Source organism: Eublepharis macularius, chromosome 6 (assembly GCF_028583425.1).
Source record: "Eublepharis macularius isolate TG4126 chromosome 6, MPM_Emac_v1.0, whole genome shotgun sequence".
NCBI lineage: Eukaryota > Metazoa > Chordata > Lepidosauria > Squamata > Eublepharidae > Eublepharis > Eublepharis macularius.
In genome coordinates, this window is record NC_072795.1 from 24190671 (window position 1) to 24211486 (window position 20816).

The 20816-nt window shown below is 44.3% G+C and overlaps 1 protein-coding gene across 1 annotated transcript in view; it reads right to left on the bottom strand.

Moving 5' to 3' along the window:
• Positions 1–20816, bottom strand: part of LOC129332024 (multiple epidermal growth factor-like domains protein 6) — a 293959-nt gene that overhangs the window by 102963 nt on the left and 170180 nt on the right. The window contains 6 exon segments of the mRNA XM_054982775.1: positions 3843–4016; positions 7038–7160; positions 8625–8747; positions 12911–13048; positions 14952–15074; positions 17690–17812. Coding sequence (XP_054838750.1) covers positions 3843–4016; positions 7038–7160; positions 8625–8747; positions 12911–13048; positions 14952–15074; positions 17690–17812 — 804 coding nt within the window.

Here is a 20816-nt window from a genome sequence, read left to right on the forward strand (position 1 = left end):
CACCCACCACCCGTAAAGAACTACAATCCTTCCTGGGTTTTGCCAACTTCTATAGAGACTTTATAGCAAATTTCGCCCAAATCACGCTCCCCTTAACAGAATTGTTGAAAACAAAAGATAAAGGGGACCAAGCTAAAAAACCCTCCTCCAAACTACAATGGACCTCCGATTGCCAAACTGCTTTCGAATGCCTGAAAAAGCAATTTGTAACGGAACCCATCCTCTCCCACCCCAACGAACAGTCCCCTTTCGTAGTGCAAGTCGACGCCAGCGATACGGCAATAGGGGGAGTTTTACTGCAGAAGGGGGAGGATGGAAAGTTGCGGCCTTGTGCGTTCTTGTCTAGAAAATTTTCGGAGGCGGAAAGGAATTGGAATGTGTGGGAGAAGGAGGCTTTTGCAGTAAAAGCAGCCCTTACTAATTGGAGACATTGGCTGGAGGGGGCGCGATACCCCTTCGAGGTTTGGACAGATCATAAAAATCTGGAGGCCCTCCGAAGCCCACGCAGACTAAATGCCAAGCAATTGCGATGGGCGGAATTCTTTTCCAAATTCAACTTCACTCTAAATTATCTCCCGGGCAAGACTAACTTTTTGGCGGATGCCCTATCACGCATGCCCCAACACAGGAGCAAACGGGAGGAGACTGTCGACACGGTCTTCTCGCCTACGCAACTTGGGGGCGTGGTGACTACTCGCAGTCGAGCCAAACAGCCCCTCCCGGCCAACCAGGAGTGGAAATCGAAACTTAAAACTGAGGTGGAAAAGGAGGGGGATAAGGCTCCGCGAAACAAGCTGGTCCAATCCCCACAGGGGGATTGGCTAGCGGGGAGCAAGTTTTATGTCCCAGACAGCCTCCGGCTGGAGGTTTTGCAGCGCTGTCATGATGCTCCCACTGCTGGTCATTATGGGTATCTGAAAACATTGCATCTAATCCAAAGGCAGTTCTGGTGGCCGGGCATGCGCAAAGACATTTCCCAATATGTTAGTTCCTGCCCCGTTTGCCTCAGCGCCAAAACCAGAAAAGGAAAACCTCCGGGTCTCCTGCAACCATTGGAAACACCCAACAGACCTTGGGAAATAATATCTATGGACTTTATCACTGATCTACCTGTTTCAAAAGGACATAATTGCATTTTAGTCGTGGTAGATCTGTTCTCCAAACAAGCTCATTTTATTCCCTGTACTGCTATACCCACCGCTCGAAAACTAGCAGATTTATTTTTAAAACACATCGTAAAATTACATTCTTTTCCGTCCAAGGTGATTTCGGATCGCGGCGGACAGTTCGTTGCCAACTTCTGGCGGGAGCTTTTGAGAATGTTGAATATTGAGCAAGGCATCAGCTCAAGCCACCACCCACAAACCGACGGACAATCCGAAAAAACAAACCAGATACTAGAACAGTTTCTTCGTTGCTACATTAATTTCCAACAAGATAATTGGGTAGACCTTCTCCCTCTGGCCGAATTCTCATATAACAACAGTGTACACGCTTCAACTGGAGAGGCCCCTTTCAAAATTGTCTATGGAGCTCACTTCAATCCCTTCCCGTTGGACGCTCCCCCTCTCCATTCCTCTAATTTGCCAGATGTATCTTCGTGGTGGGGGGAGGCGGCGCAACAATGGACTCTTATTAAGAAACATCTTGAAAAAGCCAAACTGGATTACAAAAAATACGCAGATCGCCATCGTGTGGCCGAATGGGATTTACAACCTGGAGATCATGTGTATATTTCCACAAAGAACCTGAAACTAGCTCAGACAAGCCGCAAACTCGCTCTGAAATTCCTAGGACCCTTCCCTGTGCGCAAAATAATAAATAAAGTGACTGTTGCTGTAACTTTGCCCAAGAACTTACGCCACGTACACGATACGTTCCATGTCAGTCTTTTAAAAAGAGCTCCTACCGATGACAAGTGGCACATCAAAGCTCCACCCATTCCAACTTTGATTGACGACCAAATACACTATGAGGTGCAACAAATTTTGGACTCTAAACTCAAACGAAATCAGCTTTTTTACCTCATTAGATGGAAGGACTTTGATTCTGGGTACGATGAGTGGGTGAACTCTGTACATGTTCATGCTCCTAAATTAACCAAAGCTTTTCATACTCGCTACCCATATAAACCAGGGGGGGATCTGTTTTAAGGGGGGCAGAATGTCAGGTCCAGTGTATATCTAAACTGTACTGACTCCATTTTCTAATGCTTCTAGTGTTTAAGTGCTTTCTTCCCAGGTGCACCAGTTCCCAGGCAGCATTCCCACCGGAGGCGACTGTTTTGTCTAACACCGTTCCACCAAGCATTGGCCTTGAAGGAGAGCAGCTTCCCAGGACTGAGAGATGTTGTTTTGAGAACTGTGGGGGGAGGCAAATCCAGATGGGTATTGTTACTTTGTACCTCATGCTTTGCCCTTCATTGGTAACAATGACTGTGTACCATCCTGAGTCTCCTATTCAGGACTGTGGACTATAATGGACCTTTTCTGCAGTAAAGTTTCCTTATTCAATCAATGGACTCCTGTTTGCTTTTGAAAGGGAACCTGTAGGAAGAGCCTTATCTAGCCACAAGCTGACACTAGCTAAGCATTTGCTCTACACTGTGACCATTTTCAAGAGGTACCGGAACTCCATTCCACCGCATTCCTGCTGAAAAAAAGCCCTGCTTCTAGCTAAGCATTTGCTCTACACTTCTGATTAAAAACTCCACTTGTCTCATGGTCAGTTCGTACCACAGTAATTCATTAGACTATGACTTCTGCTTTAATCATAGTCTTGGAGCAGGATGGCGGATCCTTCTAGGACATCTAGCCCAACCTTCCACTCAAAGCAGGAAATGCAAAGCTAGAGCACTCCTAACAGACGGTTCAGTTTTTGCTGGAAGTCCTACAGCGAGGAACAGTCTACCTACACCCAATGTAATTGGCTCTGTTGTTGAACAACTCTTACAATTTCTTCTAACGTTCAACCAAAATTGATTTTCCTGTAACTGAAGCCCACTAGTCTTGCCTTCTGGAACAGCAGACAATAAGCCTTTGCCCTTTTCTATGTCACAGTATTTCAGGTCTTTGATGAGCACAATAATACCACCCAGCCTATTTTTTGTAGCCTCAACTACCAAGTTCCTTCAAACATTTCTTGTAGGATTTGATTTGAAGACCCCTGATCATTTGAATCTGTTCTAATTTGTCACACCAGGATTAGAAGGGACACTCCTTTTAATGTTGTGGCATCACCTGTCTTCCTCTTAGCTCCAGATTTCTCTTCCCAAAGATCTCATTCCTAGCAGAGCTGATCCTTCATTCTACAGATATATTTCACCTCCAAAGATCTTCTTCTTGTAAGTACCGGAAAGAGTTTTGTGAAAACTAAAAGACTAATTAATTTATTGTGGCATAAGTTTCCATGAGCCAGAGCTCCCTACATCCTCACCTACATGTGAACACAGGAAGTTGCCTTATCCCACGTCAGATCATTGGTCTGTCAATGCCAGTAATGTCTACTCTGACTGGTAGCATCTTGCCAGGGTCTCATGTAGAGCTCTTTCACATCACATACCACCTGCTCCTTTTAAATGAGGATGCTGGGGATTGAACCTGGGATCTTTGGCATGCCAAGTAGACAATCTACCACTGAACCACAGCTACAACTCTACTGTGGCTTCTGCTACAATAAATTCATTAGTCTTCAAGGTGACACAAGACTCTGTTGTTTCGGCTCTTGGAGACTAATAATAGGCTATGTGCTCTGCCTTTCTTCTGGTCTGAGCTGATCCACCGTTGCATGGAAATACACCCATCCCATGTTTGCTTTGAAAATCCCCCCCTAAATTATCTCACCGGTTTTGTGCTCAAGAGCAAGTTCTCCACGAACATCTTGTTCCAGATCCTCATAGAAGGAATCAAGTGAGGTACTGAAATGAAGGAGCTGAGGTGGACTTCTGAAGCGAAGGTAAGGAATCTTGACATCTTCCAGCTCTTCGTCTTCCTCTTCTAATTCCTCATCATCTTGTGCTAAGTGTAGAGATGCTTTTTCAGTTTAGAAGACATGTTCATTTTATATACAGAACAGTATGATGTTCACATCAATAACTAAACTACATTACTACTAAAGGGAAATAAAAATAGATGGAATCAGCAAAACCTTCAGAGAATCAGTGTGTAGTGGTGGGCTGAATGTCGGACGGGCACTGTGGAGATGCAGGTTCAAAGCTCACTATGCCATGAAACTCACTGGGTGACCTTGAACCAGCCACACTTTCAGCCTAATTTACCTCACAGGGTTCTTGCGGCAATAAAATGTGTGTATGGGAAGGGGGCTGATTTCACTGCAGGAAGCACACAATAAAAAAGGTACTAGACAGATGAATTGGTTCTTCTGTGTGGCCTTAGGGAGAGCTAATTTTGAAAACTGACAGTTCCAGGAATTTGTTTTGGGAATGAATGAGTTAAGCAACAACCACCAAGCCACATGCTAAGGCACTAGTGTTTTGCAAAATAATGCAGAGTGGGACAAGAGAAACAAATTAATTGAAAAGTGCCCTGTGAACTCAAAGTACTTTCCTACTGAAGGAAATGCCCAGTGCACCTCTGGACGAGTCACCCCTCTGACACTGCCTCTCTTTGATCAGCCTCCTCTGGTGAAAGGTGAGGGCAGGTGATTCTTCCACATCACATCACTACACAATTCTATTGCTCCTGACGTAGAGGTGGAACAGAGTTACTTGCCCACACAAGAAGAATGACAGCATGGTCTAGTGGACTAGAGTCTGGGAGACTCATTTTTGAATCTCACCTCTACAGTGGATGTTTGCTGGGCCACATTAGGCCAGTCCCCCCTAACCTGCCTCATAGGGTTGTTGTGAGGGTAAAGTAGAAAAGGAGAGAAACTTTGTAAGCTATTCTGGGATCTTAGGGGCGAGAAAAGTGGGTATAAATGAAGTAAATAAGTACACACAGAAACAAATGGGATGGGCTCCTTGGAAAGCAGGTAGTTTCTGTCTTACACAGATTAAAACCTAAACTTTACGATACGTAAGTGTACTTCCAATTTCTGTTCAGGAAAAAAAAGTGTACTTCAGCGATCAAAAGTATGGAAATCACTGAGTTAAGAATTGCAAAGAATTGTTCATCTTAGGATCACCTGCACCAGGTGCACGGATAAGGTTTGCTGGAAAGGCCACTCTGAGCAGATGGATGCTTTGTTTGTTGCCTGAGTTACGTTGTGTATGCACTGAATACTCCCTTCAAATTGTTTGTCATCGGAACAATGTGAGATTTTACACATCGCTGCTTAACCTACCTTAGGGAGGCTAATTATGGCGTCCTGCAAAACAAAGGATTTAGACAAGCTGTTTGTCACTTTTGCTGGGTAATCTGAGCATCTCTTGAAAAAAAGTGCCTACCAAGCAAGCTGTTATCTATCTGCCTTAAATTCCATTGATTTCTGGGTGACATGCAAGCCATTGGGCCACAGCTAAGGAGAGCACAAATAATTTAAAGATGTGACATTTGAACCAAAGGCATGCAATACCTAATGATACATTTTGTTCTAAAGGGAGCACACAACTAAATTAAAAGCTAGCATTTTCACAAATCACGCACTTTAAAATAAATATACCGTTACAACCTAGATCGCATTTTTAATTCTGTAACAAAAAAGGCTGGTTGAAATCCAAAGTAAAGACTTTGGTTTCTCCTGCTATGGCATTAAAGTCAGTCGTTTTAGGAATTTAGTTTTTTAATACGTCTAGGAATTCAGCAATATCCAGTCCAGGGTCAGTGTCAGCATAACCCCAGGTTGAGCTTCTGCTGAGGCCCACGTCCCCAGTAGAGCTCACTGCTGCTGAGCCCCTGCTCATGCTGCTCTGCTGTCCCCTGTATGTGTGCCATCATGCAGGGCTGGTTCCAGGTTTAGGGGAGCCATGGGAAGAGAGTCGACCCCCCTCTCCTCTGTCCACCACCAAGCTCTCATGCCTTCCTTCCCTCCAAACCACCTGACACTTCCTACCTGCTTTCATGTCCTTTTCTAGCCTGCTCACAAGCCCTCCCACCACTTCTCATGCTCACAGACATCTGAAGACCTTTCCCAGTGGCACCAGGCAGTGCACACAGCAGGGAGCATGGGTGACAGAGCACTAACAAGTGAATGGGTAGGGGGTGCTGACAGCAGTGGGATCTGCCAGAAACCGTGGGCCCCAGGAGCTTCCCCACCTCGGGGTATGGTGTTATCAGCCCTGCCATCTGGAGAAGGGCATCTGGTGGTGTGTGAGGCAGGGAGTGAGGGTGGTGGGAGGGCTCAGAAGTGCATGGGTGTGGCCACACAGGTAGACAGAGGAGGAGGTCACATGCGTGGGTGAATGGGTTATAAGCTGGTAGAGCAGCAAAAGCATGGGAGGGTGATTCGGACATAGGTCACTCCAAAAACTGGGGCTTACCCTGATCCATTTGGCTAGAAACCAGATCCCTTGAAAGAGACCTCATTTTTAAAGAGCATACATCATCTACAAGCTTCAGTTTCCATTTACAAATCCCAATTGTAACTTCTAAAATCCTGGACAGTAACTCGAATTTTCATTCAGGACAACTTTCCTTTCCTTTTCCTTTCCTCTCCAGTTCCTTTCATCCAATGATCTTAAGCAGCAGATAAAGAGTCTTTATTTCTATAAGGAAAATATGGTGGCGAGATACTTGGCCACGGCCAGCATAGTCCTTGGGCGTCTATCCACCAACAGATAAGGAACTATATTATCTTTGGATAAAATGGAAGATAATTTAGTTTTAAAAAGAACAATCCATAATATGTGATTAAAATTATAATGAGGGCATTCCAATATCATATGGGACAGGTAGTCAACCTTTTTCAAATCACATTGGCAGAGTCTGTCCAAATAAGATAAATTACTGTATCTCCCATGTAGGACTGCTGTGGGGGCAGCATTCTGGTGTGTGAGCATGAATGCTTTGCAATAGCAAGGCACTGTTAGGTTTTTAATGTAGGCTGGGCGACTTTCCTAACTTGATGGCATTCCTTACAGCTGCAAGACTGTCCATTGATGCCAAGCCGGTATCCATCCTCACATGCACATTCATAGGAACCCAAGGAATTAATGCAGCGTTGGTCACAACCATCAGTGTCAGCGAGGCATTCGTCCACATCTACAGCATGAAGCAAGGAAAGTCAAACAGAGAGGTAGTTAGGAATAAGGAGAAAATGGGGTGGAGCTGGTCATTTTTTTATTTAAAATATGTATATCCCACCTTGCTGCAAATCTCAAGGCAGCTCACAACCTAATTAAAGCATAAAATAAACAACCCATGAATATACAGCAAACCGAAACAAAGCAGAACAAAAATAGCATAAACAGTATCAAATATTCTTTGACTGCTCCTAACAATACACTTTTCCTTGTGTCCTTCTCCTGCTCCGCCTGATCAGGTGTTTGTTGTAATTTGTATGCTGGCAATGTAATTCCCACCCTCACCTGCATGACCCAGGCGAGCCAGATCTCATCAGAGCTCAGAAACTAAGCAGGGCCAGCCCTGGTTAGTCCTTGGATTGGAGACCACCAAGGAAGTCCAGGGTCGCTGTGTAATGGCAAGCAATGACAAACCACCTCTGTTAGCCTCTTGCCTTGAAAACCTTGTGGGGTTGCCATAAGTCAGCTGCAACTTAACAGCACTTTTACACACAAGGTCATTTCCTGGCATGCACGGATCTGATTTGAATCAGGACCACAGCATGTGGTGATAGGGGGCTTAAGGCCTTCCCTCTGTGTTGTTTTCCCAACCTGATATAATCCTAGGAGGGCATTATGGCCCCACTGGGGAAACTTGAGTGTATCCCATCCATACATGTCCTAAGAGGGCAAACGGCCCTCCCTTCCAGGCCCATTCAGGTCAGGAAAATGGCACAGGGTGATAAGGCTTGAGATCTCTTTCCCTATGCGTGGTGGCTTTGTTCCAAACCAGGCCTATACATGAATTAAGTTCCCAGTATGAAACTGACAAAGGGATGTGATTGTGCTACACCTAGGAGGAGGCAAGGAAAATGTAACGTGGAGTTAGGCCCCTGCTATCCAAATGTCCTCCTGGCAAGATGAAGCAGCTGTTGTCTGGGGTTTTGCTCAGCATCTTGCAATTTCCACCAAAACATTTCAATGGATCATTATATTCTGTCATATACCCCAATGGCAGAACATAATGCTGGAGGGGAGGCTCTTTATTTCCTTATTATATTTATATCTCATCTTTCTTCCATGGCAGAGCTTAAAGAGGCATACACAGGGCTGCCAGTGGGTTGTCCCACCCAAGCTCTGGCCAGACCCAGAGCAGCTTAATTTTGGCACAGCTACTGACATAGTGCAGTTCTATACTGAGCTGTACCTTCTACAGCCATGGACTCTGTTTAGGATTCCACTGTGAAATATGTGCCCTCAAACACATATTCTAAACTCCAGATTTTCATGTAGAGAAAGGGACATCGCCATTGCTTGTGGGACCAGAGCTGACAAGCAGAATCCGTCACACAGGTAAATCGTTCAAACAATCCCTCATTCTACAGTTCTGAATGAGTCTTTGGAGGTGCACCATGACAGTGCCTAACAATCCTTATGTGCTTACCATCACACCCACAGCCGTCAGGGTTAAGCCGGAATCCTGCCTTGCAGCCACACTCGTAGCCTCCGAGGTAGTTGATGCAGAATTGTGAACAGCAGCCATCTCCTGTCTCACATTCGTCCAAGTCTACAGGCACCAAGAAAAAGAATTCTTATGAAAATGTCAAAGAAGAAACAAAAAATAATACTATGCACAGGTGCACAATGCACAGGTCTTAGGAGAGGTTTATTTATAGGAAGATTCAGCCAGATGATCAGTTTGGGGAGAGGCTCTATACCTCTCCCATTGTCAAAAGGAGTAATCCCAGAGTACACAATACAAACTATTATCACAATTTTATAATTTTTTATGAATTTCTATAAAGTGCTATAAGTGCAAAACTGCCTAATTTCATAAATACTTGTCTATACAATAAATACCATTAACAACATTTCATATAAAATATTCATAACAATACAATTATAACAACAATCCAATTGGTGGGAGAAATACACAAAGATGATTAGTCAGTTCGATTCATGTATATCAGTTCATTCATATTGGTGCACCAGGCACTCACACCAATCAAAGTAAAAGCTGAAGCTGCAAGATAGCTCGATGAAATTTAAGAAGCAGTGAAGCAGAGAAGCTGTAAGATTTAATGACGTTGTGAAGCTGTAAAGTTGTCAATTGCCACACCTATGGGTTTTGCCAGCATACTTTGTCCAATCCCATTTCGTATTACCACTTCTTCACAGGCATATTTCTATAGTCATTGCTTCAAACAATCTCACACCACCATATTGGTATTCTCCTGACGGCAGACCACACATTAACACTGGTTGGGTTCAAAGTCCTTTTCTTGTGTAACAGTCACGCATGAGTGGTGGGTTCTCCTCAAATCCTGCTTGCACAGTGCCCAACATGGATCACAACTGAGGCACACTCAGAGGGATTCGGCCTTCTCCACATACCATTTTCTTGACCTGAAACATGCATTATTTGGGAAACCCTTAAGTATAGAGAGGGGTTTGCCTAGCTGGTCGAATATCACAATGTGCAGGGGGAGAAAACGAAACACTGGGAGAGGGGGTGAAGCTTCTTCTCCATATGTGCCTGAGTCATGATTGAAATTAGACACCACACATGCAGGAATGAAGGAGAACCCACCACTCAAGTATGACTGTTACAGGAAATGGGGTGGGGACCACGGATCCAACCTGTATACTTGGTAATGTATGAATGAGGGTTAGGCATGGTTCTGTAGAGTCTATTTGCTGTCACTGCATATGAATTTTAGTTTTTTAAATTTCTCCTAAGAAAATGAGGTCATAATTCGTTAAAACAGAACGAAAAATATGACTGCATTCAGATTTAATTTTCAACCGAAATTAAGCTGGGGTGTACATGCGCCTAGCTTGTCTGCCACTCAGCCATCTATGTCTCCCTCCCCTCCCTCTTTCTTTCCAGTCAAGAGAATCCCTGTCAAAACTAGCTCTGGTTACCTGGCGACATAAGAATGCAAATGTACAAGTTAACCAGAGGTAGTTCTCTACACCACAAAACAGTACTATAAACTGGGATTAAACTGGTTTGGAATCCTGGGTGGGGGAATTATCTCTGGTTAACCCATGCACTTGCATTCACACCTCATGGGATTATCTATGTGATGGGGAGGGGAGAAGAAGGAAGGCATGAGGGCTTGCGTGCAACCTTGGCAGCAAGCGGGGTTAATGGACATTCCAGTTTAATGTCAGTTAAAAGTAATGTCTGAATGCATCTATAACATTTTCAGCTAAAAAAAGAATACGTTTTTCAAAACTGCTTCTTTATTTTTAAATGCAGAGGAGTTAGCCGTGTTAGTCTGTGGTAGCAAAATCAAAAAGAGTCCAGTAGCACCTTTAAGACTAACCAATTTTATTGTAGCATAAGCTTTCGAGAATCAAGTTCTCTTCATCAGATGCCTGATACAGATACTGGCCAAATACAGAAGAGCAGGAGAGAGAAGAGAGGCGGCAATTAGGGGGGGAGGGGGAGGGAGCAATCAAAACATTCCTTTGCTAGTATATGTAAACATCTCCTTTTGGTGTGTGTATCAGTTGGCTTCAAAGGAGTTTGCCCTGTTAGTTTGTAGCAGCCAAACAGCTAGACCATCCAATTCTGTCCTTCTGCTCTGTACATTGGACAAACCAGCCAACCTCTACGCAAAAGAATAAATGGACACAAATCTGACATTAGAAATGGAAACGTCCAGAAACCAGTGGGAGAACACTTCAATCTACCAGGACATTCCATCAAAGACTTAAAGGTCACTGTAGTTCAACAGAAACCTTTCAAAAACAAAATCCAACGGGAGGCTGCTGAACTGGAATTCATATGCAAATTTGACTCTGTCAAGCTGGGACTGAATAGGGACTATGAATGGTTATCACATTACCACAGGTAACAGATTTCCTTTACAGAGGTGGGGTCTGGGGGAGCTCAGTGGCACCTGGTGTGGGCTTTCGGGGACCACAGATCTCTTTGTCAGATGCATCTGGCAGGGAGAGCTGTGGTTGTCGAAGGCCCATACTACATTGGAATTGGATGGTCTAGCTGTTTGGCTGCTACAAACTAACAGGGCAAACTCCTTTGAAGCCAACTGATACACACACCAAAAGGAGATGTTTACATATACTAGCAAAGGAATGTTTTGATTGCTCCCTCCGCCTCCCCCCCTAATTGCCGCCTCTCTTCTCTCTCCTGCTCTTCTGTATTTGGCCAGTATCTGTATCAGGCATCTGACGAAGAGAACTTGATTCTCGAAAGCTTATGCTACAATAAAATTGGTTAGTCTTAAAGGTGCTACTGGACTCTTTTTTATTTTTAAAAAGATGCAGCCATTGTTGACGACTCAGTGACTTTGTGACACCCAGTGACTTTGCTGTAGCTGGAACTGCAGATGTCCTAAAATTGCTGACCCACTACAATGAAACAAGGCAGAAACGAACCTCAGATTGATCTAAAAGATTTGCTATCTGAAAGGTACTTGCCCAGTGCTGAATTTGCAGAGTTCCATTGAAGGAAGCAACAAGAAAAGCAAAAGGTGAGAGTAGCAATTAACCTTGGAAAGAGTGCTAACATTATTAGGGAATGCAGGCAACGAGGACAGAGAAGGAAGGGGGAGAAAGTGTAATCAATCAGTGGAGGTTAGAGGCCCGTGCGAAATTGATTAATGCAGGTTATTGGAACTGGCAATGTTGCTTCCCCTGAAAATGTCACAAAAAGGCTCCCGGGCAATATTTCAGATCATATCAAAGCTTCCCTAGTTCTATTAAAACTTATGGTGCCTTGAAGCATGTTGCCTATCAGTTAGTAGAAAATATTCTCTTTCCTCCCTCATATAATAGATTTTAACTTCCTCTGCTGAAGTGTCTGCTCTGGTACCATCTCATTCCACTTAAGCAACCTCAGCTTTAATGCAGACAACTACTTACACCTTAGCAGATATTATTTCCATTAGTTATGCTGAATTCTATTGCTTACGCAAAGTTGCCAAGCTGGAAAAAGGCCAGAAGAGGGTAAACAAAAGATAAAGGGTTTGAAACATTTTTCCTATGAGGAATGGCTTCAGAGTTTGGAACTTTTCAGTTTTGAAAAAGGCAATGAAGTTTATAGAATTATGCATGGTGGTGGAGAGGGCCATCAAGTCACAGCTGACATATGGTAACCTCCTAGTGGGGTTTTTATGGTAAGAGACTAACAGAGATGGTTTGCCAATGCCTACCTCTGCAACTCTGGTCTTTATTGGAGGTCTCCCATCCAATTATTAATCAAGGCTTACCCTGCTTAGCTTCTGAGATCTGATGAGATCAGGCTCACCTGGGCTACCCAGCTCAGGAAAATTACTCATAGGATGGAGAAATTGAATAGAGAGTGGTTTTCAACCCGTCCCATAATACCAGAACTTGGGGGCATCCAACAAAATTGTTGGGCAGTAGATCCAAGGCAGACAAAAGAATTTGCTTTTTTTTACCCAATGAGTAACTAAATTCTGGAATTCTCTACGAAGGGAGCCACGTGATGCCCACAAAGATACATTGTTTCAAAGGCGGATTTAAAAAGAATAGAGTTGGTGCAGTGGGAAAATTAATTTTAATTCTACTCTGAGACCCCTCTGCATTTCACAAACACTTTATCTGGAAGGACCTGAAATAAATACAAGAATAAAGGTTTACCTTAAAAACGTTAATTAAAATGCATAATTTTAAAAGCGCTCAACCACAGGCCGCAGTCTCCTTCAAAATGGAATAAATTTGATAGTGCATCACCTGTGCATGTCTTCCCATCCAAATCCAAGACGTATCTTTGGTTACAAGAACACAGAGGCCCACTGGTTGAATGCTCACAGAGATGAGAACAACCGCCATTGTTGTCTTCACAACTATTGACAATTTCCATTTCGATGCCTTTCGGGAAAAGGAACAAATTATTGTCATCAGCGAAGAAGAGAAAGAGGGTTGCTCCTTCCAGACTGTAAGAAGACTCGTGTAGCTTTGTTCAGCCCATTGAATTTCGCCATGTCTGGCTCTTCCCATCCATATAGATAGGGTTTATTTATTTTATGCTATTTCTTCAATGTTTATACCACTTCTCTTCAATCAGGCTCTGGCAACTGGTGGGAGATGGATGGGGAGACGGGGGCATGTAATTACTGCAATGTCACTCCCAGCAGACCCTGGAAATGATATCACATAGGTGTGATGCTCCAGGATTCCCTCAAAACACTATGGTTTTACCATAGAGTTGGGTGGCAAGTCCCAGAGCATGATGATACCACTTCTGGGGTTGCCATTTTGTAGACACCAACTGTGGCGTTTGTGGGAGTTCAAGACCTATCCCTTGTATGAGTCTCCATACACTGCCCCACTTCTTGCCCTTCCCAGGGGCTGCAGCGCCTCAGATGGAAAAGAAGGAGGAGGTTCCCTTCAGTTTTTTTCTCTGAGGCTAGTTAGTCCTCCACCCTGGCTCATGGCTTATAAGGCCGATGTGCCATGCTGTACAGGCGTTGTTGTCTCCCCCAGTCTCTCATGAGAAGGGAAGTTCTCCTGATAGATTGAGATTGAAAATGTACGTGGTTTTTCTTGATCCTGCCCCTTTCCTCAGCATCCAGCCACTATCAGCTATTTGTGGTAGTGACAGAACCTTTAAGAGCCCAAACTGCAGGGGTAGAGGGTCTTCTGTGTGCCTGCCATGGTGTATACTGTCCCTTTTAAGCTGACTGGTAGGAGGAGGAGAAGCCCAGAGGCCAACCCAATGTCAGTTCAGGCACTGATCCTGGACACCAGCTGTTAAATCTCCCTGCGCCTCAAGTTTTGCGTGCCAACAGCTAAACAAGCAACATAAGCAGATGCCGTTTGAGTCCTGGTTCAGACAGTGGAGTGGGAAGTGCATTTCTCACACTGCTCTGATTATGAATGAAGGAAACACATGGGAATGGCTGTGGTTCAGTGGGTTAACATCTTCTGCCTTTCATGAAGAAGGCCTCAGGTTCAATCTTCTGGACTCTTTGCTATTTTGCTACTAAAGACTAACACGGCTAACTCCTCTGGATCTATGACCTTAGAATGGAGTAACTCTGTTCTGTCTCAGAATAATTTTACACTTTCCCTTACTTTCTACCTCCCTTCAAATAGCTTCAGTGTTGACTGTGAAGCATTTCCACGCTGATGGTCAGTCCTCTCTTGCTCAAGAGTTGCTCAGAACAGAAGAATTGAGAAACACCATTTTGATGGAGGCAGTTAATGGATTAAACAGCCTTGGCTTTCCAACTGTCTTATTATTTTCACTGTTTCAGAGTTTGGGGCTAAGTGGGAAGATTCACAGACATTTTAAGATCATACTATAGCTTTAAGTCAGTTATGAGATGAAAACTCACATACATGAGTTCCAGGTGAGTTTCTTCAAATTTCTGGCTGTATCCAGGATGTAAAATGAGGACCGTGGGGGCAATGAGAGATGGGCAGAAATATTCAATCTAAAAACAGTAGTATGAACATGTTCTTTGTGTAGCTCCAGGAACTCTCAGACACATTATTATTATTTACAGTCTCTCAAAGGTAAATCAGAAGTAGCATCTGCTTCTTGAAATGCAGAGGGCATAGTTCAGGTTTGGAATTCATGCTCACGACCACGAGAAACCTGTGGCTTGAGCACCCCTACAAAATGGAGCATATACTTTAAATTTAGGTGTGCATTATCTGTAGAGTGCTAACCATATCGGCTCTTCAGCAAAACAACGCACAACCAAAGGCACACCATTTCCTAGACCAACATGGCCTCCAAATGCATTTCTGCAAAAATATCACTTACGGTAGCATTGTCTCCCGTTAGCCCCAAGCTCAAAGCCTGGATTACAAATACAGGCAAAAGACCCCAGAGTGTTCACGCAGCGATGAGTACATCTAGCTGTCCCCTCAGCACATTCGTCAATATCTACGAAACAAAAGAGTAGAGGGAATCATCACCTTCACTATGAGACTGTCAGGGAATTTTTTCCCCAAGCGAACAAGTCTGTCAATGAGTGGGCATCTGCTGCAGAAGATTCTGGGGCATGCTTTAGGGCAATGATCTCAAGTGTGGTGGTTTTGGATGCTATGGTACCCACCAATGTGTTTTCTGACACCCACTGGCACCTTCCCCCAGAAGCAAAGAGACAATCCTGCATATCCTCAGGAAACAACACATTTGGGTGTGCAGGGAGCAACCATTCAGAAACAGCTTCTCCCACCATCGGATGTCACTTGGATTAGAACCTCTCAACGTATTGTGACTGCCACACAAGACGGCCATTTTTTAAAACTGTTCCCAACTTGCATGGCAGCTATTTTGGGGTGGTACCCATTATCATTCCCAAAGTTTCAAAAGTGCCCATATGCTTAATAAAGGTTAGGAATTCCTGTTCTAGGGTAAGGCTTCTAAAGGGGATTAGACAAGTTTATGGAAGACAGGTCCATCAATGGCTATTAGCCACAATGCCTAAATAGGATGTCTGTATTCCAGAACAGTAATCTCTTTTTTAAAAGCGCTGGGGGGAAACAACAAGGGGATGCTTTGACGTCTGTGTCCTGCCTAAAAAGCTTTTAAGGGCATTTGGTTGGCTGTTATGGGAGACAGGATTCTGGACTGAAGAAAATGGATTTGGTCTCATCCAACACATCTGCTCTTATATTCTACATAATCCATGCAGGTAGAGCAGTGGCTCAGCTTATTTGGGCCTTATCATTACCCTCTTTTAATGGGGAAAAGATGTTCTAGAACACACCCAACTTTCTCCTGCAGTTGTGAATTGCAGAGGAAGAGAGATTGTGGTTGTCAAGTGGTATGTCAGGGAAGCAATTATGCAATTATGTATGTAGATAATTGTGTATATAATTATGGATCTTCTCTAACGAAGGGAGTTTGACTTTCAAAAGCTTATACCCTGAACATCTTGTTGGTCTTTTAAGGTGCTACTGGACTTGAATCTTGCTGTTCTACTACAGACCCACACAGCTACCCACCTGAAACAAGAAATGCATGTATACAGAGCCCAGACTGAACACTACTATTTTTGTCAGTATATGTGGAGCTCACTGTGGATTGAAGTGAGTGAATGAACCAAAGGTAGGAAGGAGAACAGAAGGAAAAATGTGAATTGGAACCCCACAACTTTCTGAGATGAATCATGGAGGAAAATACCACAGAAACGTTCATAGGTACTGTCACAGCTGGCTGGGGCCCAGGGAAGCTCTCCGAGGTTTTCTCGGAAGGGCCCAGAGTACCCAACTGATCCCTTTTGTTTACTCTCTCCTAGTAGGTTTTATTTATTAAGTGACTGAATTAGGCATGAGGACCCAGGCAGAATAATAAAGAACTTTATTTTAAAAGGTTTATTAATAACAGGTGTTCAAAACTTTCTAAAATAAAGAGAATAGTAAAGGTTGGCGAATAAACAAACTAACACACCTTAATGCGTCTAACTAAACTGTTCTTAACTGTCTCTTAGTGACTGGCTTCCAACTGTCTCTCACCCCTTCAGGATGAGCCATCACTCCTTTTACAGCAGCCTCTCCTTGGCTCTGCTCCTAGGAGTGAACCCCCTCCCACTGCAGTGAGGCCTTTTATCCCTTCTCTCAGGCACCATCCCTTACTTTCCTATAGGTACACTTTTCCCTCAGAATCTACTATTACCCTATCACAGGGGCCAAAAGGAACTTGGGAGATGTAGGCCCTGCAGTCACTTTAGTGCAGGCTTCCCCAGAGCCACTAGGCCTCACTAAGCCCAGGCTCATAACAGGTACATGCCCTATCATGAGAAGTAGGGTTACCAGGTGCCCGTTGGTGGCGGGCAAACTCCTGGGGATTTGCCCCCTCTTCCACCGATTGCTGAGTGATCGGCGGGAGGGGGCAAACTCCCAGAGTGTGCCCGCCACTGGCATGCACCTCAGGAGCATGTGCTGTGTGCACGCTCCCACCCCTCATGCTGGCCGCAGGAGCATCCCTGCGCTCCAATTTGGCCCCAAACTGGCCAGATCGGAGCGTGGGAGTGCTCCCGTGGCGGGCGCAACAACGTCACTTACAGAAGTGACATTGCCACACACATGGCATGGTGACATCACTTCCAGAAGTGACATCATCACGCCGCCGCCAGAGTGCGTGTGCGTGAGGGTAAGTTTCAGGCCCCTATCGTCCCACTGAGAGGCAACCCTAATGCAAAGAAATGCAGTAGTGAAGAACAGTTCATCTTCCCCACCTGTGTTCAAGAAAGAGGAAAGTTTGTAGGGAATTACCAGACTCTAATGGACCACTTCACTCTAAATGTTCTTTCCCAACCAGCTTCTTACAAGAAGCTTACAAGAAGTTGGTGTGAATGTAGGTGGTACAAGTATCACTGAAGTGAGACCTCCCATGTTGTGTCTTGAGCCCTGGAGACAGTCCTGATAAGAAATTTAAGTAACTTTCGTATTAGAAACCATGCTCTAGTACCCACTACAGCTAAACTGATTTCAGAAGAAGGCTGCATTTAACATTTCCTGTTTTATTTTATTTTCTCACAAATAGTTCTTTACCTGCACAAGACTTCCCATCTGCAGAAAGGCGATGTCCAGAATAGCAGTCACACTTTGCAAGTCCACTTTCATTTCGGCAGATATGTAAGCAGCCACCATTTCCACCTGCACAGGGGTCAAGCCCTGAAAGCAAACACCAGGAAAACAACTGAATAAGAGTCAAAGATTCTTGCATGATTATTTTGCATGAGCATAATTACATAATGCAATACACATACACACTACAATTGACCCACATCCAGCTGACACCAGTTGCAGTAGCTTCTACAACATCACAATAATTTCTGTCTTAAGAAATCCATTCCAGTGATTGGCCACAAACAATTTAAGCAGTCCATCTGTCAGGCAAACTTCAACCTACCTTGAAGTATTACCAAACCAGCCAATGTGTACAATGGTTCAGTGTTCATGAAGCTATTTTCCAAATGACAAAAAAAAGAGAGGAATGAATTAGAGGGATCTTTCAAAAACCCCACTTAATGATATTCTTAGTTCCCTACAGTGCCAAATAGCTTTTCCTAATATTCTGCAGAGATCCGTCACAGATTCTTCCATGTGCCTCTCTGCCGGCCAACAGTTTTCTGTGCCAGTAGTTCAAAACTGATGAAAATTGCTTGTACAGCTTTTTTTTTTTTTTGCAATTTGGCCAATGCCATTGCTCAAACATGTCTGGGAAACTGCAACTGGTTTTTAATGACCAGAGATCCTGATGTGTGTGTGTGAGAGGGGGGAGGGTTACAACCGAGAATACTGCAGAATCCAAAAGAATGTTTGCAACCGCACCTCCAAGGATACGAAACCGACCTCTAATTATTTGCAAGGCTGATAATGAATCCGTAGTTTCAGGAATTCAAGTATTCAGATAATATTACAAGTTTTTAGCATATGCCTCAGAGACAACTAGTAGAAAAGAGACCAACTGCACAGCAGAACAGACCACAACACAAGTCTCTGAAAATGAGCCCCCACCTAGGGTTCCATACACCAAGGTATGTTGATTTCAGCTGGTGACACCTGAGGAATTGGACATGATACTTAGAAGTCTGCCACCTACCCCATCTGGCTTGCCTCTTACTAATTTATTGTCCTGAAGGGACTCAAAGGGGCTCATAACAGCATCATGCAATATAAATAATTCAAACAAGCAAAACACCAACATGTCTAGGGCTAAGCAGGATTCAGGAGTTGGTTCATCCAATGGAATCTGCTGCCAGCCAAAACGCCAAGAGTTCTTTGGCTCTTTCCCTTCAGCAAATGCCCAAGGGATCATACCTCATGCCCAAGCTTTATAATATCTGGGATAAGAGGAAAGCAAACTTATTGCAGATGGAATTCAGCTGCTTCTAGTTGTTGCCCCCAAGATCTTCCTCACACTCCCACCCACTGTGGCTAATAATCTCTTTCTGTAAGGAATTGGCCAATAGGTCTGGCACAGTATAAACACCTCATTAAAGGAGGGGCCTGTTTCAGACACTCTGGAGGCAATTCCAGGCTTCATCTACACCAATCAATCAGTTCTGGCTTCAAGAGTAGACTGGGACATTAAAACAGCTCTGGACAAAGTTGCTTGATCGCCTGGGGTTGCAGCCTCCAGGTGGTAGCTGGAAATCTCCCAGAATTACTAGTGAACTCCAAGTGACAGAGATCAGTTCCCTTGGAGAACATGGCTGCTTTGGAGGGTGGGATCTATTGGAGGGTGGGCTCTACGGTATTATGTGGCCTCCATTTAAAAAAATCTTAGATAAAGAAAGTGTAGGTAAATGTAAGGGTGAAGCACACTGAAACAAAAAAACCCATGCTAATGGAGTCTGAACTTGCCAAGATCATGAGGGAAACAGACTTTGGAAACCAGAGTTCCACATAGGGTTGCCAGGTCCAGGTTGGGAAATTCCTGGAGATTTGGGGGGGCGGAGCCTGAAGAGGGTGGGGTTTGGGGAGGGGCCTCAGTGGGGTATAATTCCATAGAGTTCACCCTTCAAAGCAGCCATTTTCTCCAGGGGAACTAATCTCTGTTGCCTGGAGATCAGTTGTAATTCCGGGAGATCTCCAGCTATCACCTGGAGGCTGGCAAGCCTAGTTCCACAGCAATGAAAAAAGCAAACTCAGTTCTGGATGTAGTGATGGCCACAAGCATAGACAGCTTTAAAAGGGGATTAGACATATCCATGGAGGATAGGTCTACAGTGGTGACTAGTTATGCTGACCTCCAGATTCAGTGACAGTAAACCTCTGAATACCAGTGCCAGGAGGCAACTTCAGGGGAAGGCCTCAGCCTCTATGGCCTGCTGATGGCCCTCCTCAATATATAAGACAGTATGCTGTACTAGACAGACCATAAGTCTGATCCAGCAGGACTCTGCATATGTTCTCTTTGGATGTTCTTAAAAGCAGATGGCTGAGCAGAAAAGATGGACATCACTCAGTGGCAGAGCACATGCATGCAAAAGTCCCTGGGTTTGACCCCTGCTAAAAGGATGGCAGGAGTCTTGGGAAAGACCTTCCTCTGCCAGAAGCCCTGGAGATCTGTAAACAGTCAGAGCAGACCATACTCTGCTGGAGAGACCAATGTTCTGGCTTACTGTAAGGCAGCTTCAAGACTAAATCAGGCATGCTGAGAACTTTGCAGAGAACATGCTCTCCAGGTGAATTTACCCAGTTCAGATGCAAGCAACCTACTCACAAACCAAGCCTCAGATTTGCTTGCCTCAACGTCACTGATCACCGCGCAACTTGAACACCAAGCCTAGTGGCTCGGTTGCCTCAAAAGGCTGGGCTGGTTCAGAGAAGTCCCAGCAGTCAGTGAAAGTGGAAGAATTTATCCCCTATCGAGGCAGTTACTTTTACACTTCCTCAGACAAGTCCCTGCTACAAACAAAACTGAGTTGCAGAAACACGGGCCTTGGAACCTTAACTGTTTATGAATAGCTTATGGCAAGCCTTGTGCAGAAGTCAGACCATATGGTGCTGAGCATATGATGAGCTTTCTATGGGAGCTTGAGTAGAATTAGGCTACAAGATTTGGCAAATGAGCCCTCCACTGGATCAATGGAAATACAGGTTATCACAAGCTTAATGGGATTTAAAAATCCTCAGACTACCAAGGTCATATTTCCTTCCTAGGAAACCA